Source organism: Vitis vinifera, chromosome 18 (assembly GCF_030704535.1).
Source record: "Vitis vinifera cultivar Pinot Noir 40024 chromosome 18, ASM3070453v1".
Taxonomy (NCBI): domain Eukaryota; kingdom Viridiplantae; phylum Streptophyta; class Magnoliopsida; order Vitales; family Vitaceae; genus Vitis; species Vitis vinifera.
Window position 1 is genome coordinate 30,827,642 of NC_081822.1, and position 8,747 is coordinate 30,836,388.

At 36.9% G+C, this 8,747-nt stretch overlaps 2 protein-coding genes across 2 annotated transcripts; one reads left to right on the plus strand and one right to left on the minus strand.

Annotated features, from left to right (window-relative positions):
- Positions 1-364: 364 nt before the first annotated feature.
- On the minus strand, positions 365-1,964 carry LOC100853970 (UDP-glycosyltransferase 88F5-like). Its single transcript, XM_010667084.3, has one exon. It carries the CDS (start codon positions 1,921-1,923, stop codon positions 472-474), a length of 1,452 nt encoding a protein of 483 aa, XP_010665386.1. The 5' UTR covers positions 1,924-1,964; the 3' UTR covers positions 365-471.
- A 2,308-nt stretch (positions 1,965-4,272) lies between these two features.
- LOC104882754 (uncharacterized) lies at positions 4,273-8,514 on the plus strand. The gene is made up of 5 exons (XM_059734965.1): positions 4,273-4,307; positions 5,688-6,056; positions 6,746-6,861; positions 7,734-8,325; positions 8,415-8,514. Exons 2-4 carry the CDS (start codon positions 5,725-5,727, stop codon positions 7,745-7,747), a joined length of 462 nt encoding a protein of 153 aa, XP_059590948.1. The 5' UTR covers positions 4,273-4,307; positions 5,688-5,724; the 3' UTR covers positions 7,748-8,325; positions 8,415-8,514.
- Positions 8,515-8,747: the final 233 nt, after the last annotated feature.

An 8,747-nucleotide genomic window follows, 5' to 3' on the forward strand; every position in this document is an offset into this window, starting at 1 on the left:
ACAAATATGGGTGATTATCCTTGGAATAAAGTTGATACAAGACCAAGGGTGATTATCCTTTGCCCATCTAACCATTTCTTTTATACCGAAGTCCTTATAATTATCCTTAGAAGACTTTACTTGCCTTTTTTTTTTTTTATCAATTCTTTGTCAAACTATCCTTTGATCATCCATTATCAGCTACTAATTGTATAGAAATATCATGTTATGAAATGTCAATAATATTTGAAAACCAAAATTACTTTTGTTGATGATGAGTTACCCTATGATCTTCTCCTTTGCCATTCATTACCAATCATTAGTTTTAGAAGTGGTTGTGTTTTGAGTCTTTTAATAACTTTTCTTGATGATGAGTTACACAATATTTCTCGTCCAACTGCTCCAATACATTAATAGGTAGAAAGAAAGATTCAAACATAGATTTGTGCTACTTAGAAAGATAAAAGCAAGCTAGATTCAGACACATTCCAATCAATCTTGACTCCAGACATCAGCCAATTTGGCAAGGGCAGTGGTGGATGAACCCCCATCTTTCCAAGCTGCCAAAGCCATCTCTCTTGTCTTCCTGCTTCTTTCTCTCAGCTCCCTCCCCTCTTCACACTCCATCAACTCTCTCACTCTCCTCTCCACCTCAGCTCCGCTCACAAACATATCCTCATCCCTCTGCTCCACTCCAATAGCCATCTTCATGACCTCCACCAGAGCTGCTTTATTCATATGCTGTTCAGCATATAGAGGCCAGGCCACCATTGGAACCCCTGCGACCACTGCCTCCAATACTGAGTTCCACCCGCAATGAGTTACAAATCCTCCCACAGATGGGTGATTCAGCACCGCCACCTGCGGCGCCCATGACTTCACCACCATTCCCCTATCTTTGGTTCTTTCCAGGAACCCCTCTGGCATTAGAGCATCCAAATCAACATCGGCCGTCACTGCAATCTGCTTGCTTTTGTCGTTGGATGGTGGGTTCTTCACCACCCACAAGAATCTCTTGCCACTTCTTTCCAGTCCATTAGCTATCTCCTTCACCTGAGCGGGCGAGAACGTTCCGTTGCTCCCGAAGCACAAGAAGACAACACTCTGACTTGGCTGTGTGTCAAGCCAGGACAAGCAACCATGGCGAGCTACACTACCAGCAATATTGCTTTCATCTTCACCAGTATCCGCAATCAAAGGGCCGATGCAGTAAACTGGCGGAGTTGGCCCATTGGGAACACATGTCCCCTCCCTGATTGTCTTAACGGCTATTGGCTCAAGATCATGGAAAGTATTTATCAAAAGTCCATCGGATTTTGGCAAAAGCTCTGAGAAGTATAGCATATCATCATAGGCGGGGTCGTCTCGGTTGAGCCATGGTTGAAGCATTCGAGTGGCTTGTAGCGGAGGCAACCCAGGAAAGTGTAAAAATGTAGTGGGCATGTCCTTGAAGCTCTTATTGCTGCTCTCATACTGTTTGTGAATTGTCGGAAAGTAAAGGACAGCCGCATTAACAGCAGCACCGGTGGTGAGGAAGTGGTAAGTGGGAATTCCAAGGTCACGAGCAACAGGAAGAGCTGAAGCGCAAAAGTAGTCGATGATGAATGCCCGAACGGTGGAAGTTTTGGAGAGTTGCTGGAGAGCATGGAGGACATTAGAGGCACTGAGACGGAAGAACTCAGAGAAGACAGCGACGATATTGCAAGTGGAAGAAGAGGTGTCAACCGATAGATAGGGGAAGCGGTGGAAAGAGATGGAAGGATTGGTTTGGGAGATGTGGTCAATGTAAGAGGTGGTGGCCGGGGTGTCAAAAGGACCAGTAGAGAGGAGAATGATGATGGAGAATCTGTGGGAGTAACGGCGAAGGATGAGCTTGCCTAGCTCTATCATGGACACCACATGGCCGATGCCTGGACCTGGATACAGGACTATTGCATCATCCATTGTTGCTCAGTGTTGGATCTCTGGATTGGACAAGCTCAGAATGAGAACTTTCAGGTCACCTCAATGTTAAGCTCAGTCAAAAAAATATTGCAATAGCGCATCATTGAATGGTCTGCATCAAAGTGCGTGCCCACATATTTTTCCGGGAAAGTTGTGTTTTGGCCCGCCCATTTGCGCATATAATAGTTTTTTCAGAACCCAAGTTTGCATAACCCAATATATGTTCACTGTTACCCAAAAAATTATGCTTTTCACTGTTTTATAATTTCATTTCCAAAATTACCCCTCCACATCCATGTCAACAGCCATCTCCCTCTTCATGTCACGGTTGTGCTTTTAATAAATAAACACAAAAATCTTAATAGTTTTTTCAGAACCCAAGTTTGCATAACCCAATATATGTCCACTGTTACCCAAAAAATTATGCTTTTCATGCACTATGTACTGTTTTATAATTTCATTTCCAAAATTACCCCTCCACATCCATGTCAGCAGCCATCTCCCTCTCCATGTCACGATTGTGCTTTTAATAAATAAATACAAAAATCTTAATAGTTTTTTCAGAACCCAAGTTTGCATAACCCAATATATGTCCACTGTTACCCAAAAAATTATGTTTTTCATGCACTATGTACTGTTTTATAATTTCATTTCCAAAATTACCCCTCCACATCCATGTCAGCAGCCATCTCCCTCTCCATGTCACGGTTGTGCTTTTAATAAATAAACACAAAAATCTTAATAGTTTTTTCAGAACCCAAGTTTGCATAACCCAATATATGTTCACTGTTACCCAAAAAATTATACTTTTCATGCGCTATGTACTGTTTTATAATTTCATTTCCAAAATTACCCCTCCACATCCATGTCAACAGCCATCTCCCTCTTCATGTCACGGTTGTGCTTTTAATAAATAAACACAAAAATCTTAATAGTTTTTTCAGAACCCAAGTTTGCATAACCCAATATATGTCCACTGTTACCCAAAAAATTATGCTTTTCATGCACTATGTACTGTTTTATAATTTCATTTCCAAAATTACCCCTCCACATCCATGTCAGCAGCCATCTCCCTCTCCATGTCACGATTGTGCTTTTAATAAATAAACACAAAAATCTTAATAGTTTTTTCAGAACCCAAGTTTGCATAACCCAATATATGTCCACTGTTACCCAAAAAATTATGCTTTTCATGCAATATGTACTGTTTTATAATTTCATTTCCAAAATTACCCCTCCACATCCATGTCAGCAGCCATCTCCCTCTCCATGTCACAGTTGTGCTTTTAATAAATAAACACAAAAATCTTAATAGTTTTGTCAGCAGCCATCTCCCTCTCCATGTCACGGTTGTGCTTTTAATAAATAAACACAAAAATCTTAGTAGTTTTTTCAGAACCCAAATTTGCATAACCCAATATATATCCACTGTTACCCAAAAAATTATGCTTTTCATGCACTATGTACTGTTTTATAATTTCATTTCCAAAATTACCCCTCCACATCCATGTCAGCAACCATCTCCCTCTCCATGTCACGATTGTGCTTTTAATAAATAAACACAAAAATCTTAATAGTTTTTTCAGAACCCAAATTTGCATAACCCAATATATGTCCACTGTTACCCAAAAAATTATGCTTTTCATGACTGTTTTATAATTTCATTTTCAAAATTACCCCTCCACATCCATGTCAGCAACCATCTCCCTCTCCATGTCACGGTTGTGCTTTTAATAAATAAACACAAAAATCTTAGTAGTTTTTTCAGAACCCAAATTTGCATAACCCAATATATGTCCACTGTTACCCAAAAAATTATGCTTTTCATGCAATATGTACTGTTTTATAATTTCATTTCCAAAATTACCCCTCCACATCCATGTCAGCAGCCATCTCCCTCTCCATGTCACGGTTGTGCTTTTAATAAATAAACACAAAAATCTCAATTCAAAGCTAGTTGGATTGAGGAAAGCTGAACTTCTGAACTTCTGCTGTGTGATTAGTTGCTCAGTTTGTGACATGACTGATTTTCTCGAATATCTATGTAACTTCTGCTCTGTGGGATTGTTGATTTTGTTTGACCTTGATTGAATTTTTTAACTCTTTTTAGTTAAATGTTAATGGAAACTGATGCAAACCCTAATGAGTAGGTCCGACAATATGAGCTCTTGGGAATTAGGACATGTTTGGGAGACAAAGTTGGAGAATTCAAGAACAGATGCCAGAGGCAGTATAAGCTATTTGAACCAAAACCCACCTCCCCTGCCACCTAAAGAGCTGTTTTTTAATTTTTAAAAAAAAATTAAGTTTATAATTTGTTCTTCCTTTTTTTAATGCATAGAGCTTCACATCAGACAGCATGGTTTTGGGGAATTTAGTTTATGGTATGCTGCCTTCTCTGCTTGCATATTAGTTTCTTCCATCCATTGAAAGGCTACTGATATGGGAATTAATTGGCTAGCATAATTCAGGTTTATTAAGATACATCATTAGTATTATCTGGATAAAAAGGTTCTATCTGATTTTCTGCACTGGTTTTGACTTATTTGCACTTGATACTTAATATCAAGTCTCGGCAAAGTACTTAAGATTGTCCTTAGGAAAATGCGTGAATAAAGTTTTGAAATGGTTTGAATAGAAACAAATATCAAATTATCATAATTTCTTTTTGGTTCGGAATTTTGATTGCTAACTGTCTCTACATTTTTTGAGTGGTAACCAGCTTCTTGCACTTCTTAGTTTCCCTGTCTTACCTTAATGGATCCAATTATTTCTGTTTCCTGCATTTCAAATTAGGCATAGGTGTAGCCAGCAGTGATATTTGTTTTTTTTCCTTCAAGTGCAATTGAAAATTTTTTGAATTTCCAATCCGCTACCAAGTTATAGGGCTCTAATTGATATCTGTCAATTCATTGAAATTGAAAAGTTAAGGAACTCTGTTGTCTAGATCAATTTCTTAATGTTATAACTTCTATTATCATATTCATATCATCTGCAGATTCTTCTGTATTATAAATTATAAAGATCAGGCTTTTATTACTTAATTTTGTTTCTAGTGGAAACTGAAACGTATTACTAGGTCATGAAAAATCATCAAGATACTCTTAATTGTGTGAAGGAAAATGCCTGTAATGATCAGTCATTTAAAAAGGATTTAACTTGATCTAAATGTGAACTTATAATAAGCTTGATAAAAGGTCAGCCACTGTGACTAGTGAATTGTTTTTTCCCTCTTCTAAAGTGAGGAAGTCCTGGACCATATGCCTTGGAAACAAAGATGGAACACACACAAACACGGAATAACCATCAACCTGCAGCATTCAATTATTCTAAGGGTCAACAAGTCCTTCTCATGATAATTTTTTTTTTAAAAAAAAAATTTAGTCAAAATATGGCCTTTTACGTCTGGCACTCCAGGATTTTATTTTCTATTCTTTGGTTATCTTTTGCTAGTATTTTTTGTTTCATCCAATTTGTTATGTTCTGGTGCTTCATTGTAATTACTACCTCTACAATTTCTGGAATGTGGAATCAGTTTGTATCTTATTACAACGTTTCCCCAGGTGAGTTTAATGTGATTGACTATTTAGTTTTTATTGCCACTTATGGTTCTTATAAATTCCAATTTTTTTTTAAAGTTTTTTTGTACTTTCATTAAATTCTCTTATTACAAAGTTTATCAACATTTAAGCTGCATCAGCCTGTCCTGTAATTCTTGTTATTCTTGTTATTTGATGATGCACACCTGTTTTTACTTCTTTCAGGGACATTTCCCAACGCATCCTCATATCAAGGTTCGCAATGCCAAGCATTTCAATTTTTGAGTTCATTCCAATCAGCTTGTTTAGTTTCCAAAGTGAGGTTCCTCTTTCCAGCTATCCTGATGTGGATTTTCACATCAACAAAATAATGGCTGCAACAAAAATGTGGTTCTCAAAGAACAATGAAAATTACACCTTTCTTCCATTAGGGGGGGAAAGCATTTCTGTGTGGCTTCTTGTTGCAACTCTTTCTGACTCTGACACTCAGCATGACAATCAAATGAATGATTGCCAAACAAATCCAGTTGGATGGTGGAGACCAGCTCTCCTGGTGAAAAATATGGTCATCCTGGGAAGTGCATTAGATCCAAGGTGCTTTCTAGTGTTTTAAAACAGTATCTAAATACAACATATACTGTATCCCATGTAATGATTCTGCTTTATGTCTTTTTAAAGCATTGGGATGAAGGCTTCCTAGTTCTAAACATTGAGGGGCACTTAAATGTTCCATAGAAAAGAAGTGGTTCCATTGTGTTTTTGCATGACCTTCTGAATGTTTTAATAGCATTTGTAATAAAATTGTTTCATGGCATGCATAGGATGATATTTAAGATTTCAGGAATGATGTGAGTCCAGGTTTTTGGAAACATAAATCATTATTGTGCCACTTTGGTCTTGTTATGGGTTTCACCTTAAAGGTGGATTTGATCCAGAAAGCTATGGTAACTGCTAAGTGATGTTTTAATTTCCAAGGAACATTTAAGTGGCCCCCACTTAATAGATTATTATTCATTAGTTTAAATCCTTTTAGTACAAGGAGATGGGTTAATAAGACAAGTACTAGTGAATGTTCTTTTCTGGGAAACTAGTATGAGGAATATACTTCTGGAACATTAAGCATGAACCTAAAACGTATCATGCACTTGAAACTCTGATGGACAATAACTAGTGTTGAAACTATTATTTCAACTGAAGTCTGGCCGGGAATCCACAACTTATTTTCTTATTTTAAAAGGCTGATTGACTGATGTAGTCAGTATTTAAATCATCTCACTGTGCAGGGCAGCTGCTATTGGTGCTTCAGCTAGTCATGGGATCATTGGTACACATGATGGACTTGTGTACATGTGGGAATTGTCTACCGGTACTAAGCTTGGCAGTTTACACTATTTCAAAGGTATGTTACACCCTATAACAATTTGATTTTTCTCTGATTTGCTCTTCCTTGGCATGAAATTGATGATGATTTAAACTAAGAAGTACTTGTTTTGCATAATTAGTCATGTACCTTCATCTGTTTCATTTTCAACTGGAAAATAATATGCATCTTCCTCCTTTCTGACCCTTGTATTTTTTGCTAATTTAATTTGTAGTTTTGTATATTGCACTACTACATAATTCTCCAGGTTATGTTAACTGTCAAGGTTATTTTTACGATAAAGAATGCTTTCTCTTGATCTCTAGATTTTTTTAAAAAAACTAATTATCTAGGAGACTGCTTTCCAGAAAATGGGAAGGATGTTCATAATTCATTTGTGTAATATTTTGCAAATATTCAAGTAACTTGCAGATATTACCATAGTTGTGATATAATGCTCATCTGATGGCATAGTGTCCTCTCTTTCCAAGATTTTGTTTTCCATAAAAACAAGCGGAGCGTTTACTGGGTCTTTTTGGGTTGAAAATGCTTTGACAATGCAGTTTCTCCCTAGCTTTAGAGGGAGATAAAGCTTTTGCACATACAGAAAAGCAGGCTCCAAATGAGCAGGAGAATATAATGCAATGTCGGAAGAACTCTAATTAACATATCCTGATTTAGTTTCTCCCTAGTCATTATTGTAGTATACATTCGTGAATCACTGACTCCTGAACAAAAAAATCGCATGAAACCCCAAAACTCAGCTCTTTCATGATCTTTTAGTCTTTTAGCTAATATAGTCAACAGTTCAAAAAGTCTTTAGCTTTTGATCACAAACGCAAGTTTGTGAAATCATGTGGTTTAGATGTACAACAAGGAAAATATGAAATTAACTGCTAAATTTCTTTCAGTTGATTCAGATTGAAGAAGAGCTTGGGGAAATAGTGGTTTATGCTGGCGAAGAGTGGAGGCAGTTGTGATCATTCTTTCCAGGTCTTTATACCCACATTTTTTCCCTCCTGGTTCCTTTTTTAATATGTTAAGCTATACTCAGCAACTAGGTCATTCTAGATTCCAATGCAAAGTTTTGCATCCCTTCCCATTTTTTTCGTTTTTGATTTAATTAATGATTGTTTTCCTATGGTAATAGAGAGACATGTTTGAGGTGTGTTGAACAGAGTTGTCTGTTTTTATGATGGATGGGGTTTGTAGTTTTTCTATATTGGCAATACTAGGAATTTGTAACCGAAATTCCAAAATTTCAATGGATGATCATATAGAGAAAACACAGACAATTGGGGAAGGTCTATTACATATGAAAAGGAGCTCTAAAAGTAGCCAACAAGCAGTTTAAAACTGTACAAAATGATTATGGAATGACCCTGAATGAAAATTCAGAGGTTGAGGAGGCCAGTAATGAAGAAACTTTTATCCCTGAAGCAAAATTCAAATTTGTTGACATTGAAGAGTTGGGTCCTTATGTCAATGGGAAGGAGCTTGTAGGTAAGAACCAATCTTAGAATCAATGAAGGATTATTTTCCTGTTCACTTGTTCTTTTGTTTAATATGACCCATATCATTATTAATTCCAGATGTTAGTGGAGTTGTTCAAAGTGTCTCTCCTACAATGAGCATACGAAGGAAGAGTAACAATGAGATTGTTCCTAAGCGTGATATTACTATTGCGGACAAGACGTGAGTGTATATTTTATTTTTTGCACTGGTCACTTTGGTCTAATGTTGCTTCATATTGAACTTATGGACGTTTCAATTGTAGGAAGAAGAGTGTTGTGGTCTCTTTGTGGAATGATCATGCTACTAATGTAGGGTAGGAATTGTTGGATAATGCTGATAAATTTCCAATTATTGCAATTAAATCTCTCAAAGTTGGAGACTTCCAAGGTAATTCCCCTTGTTTTCTTGAA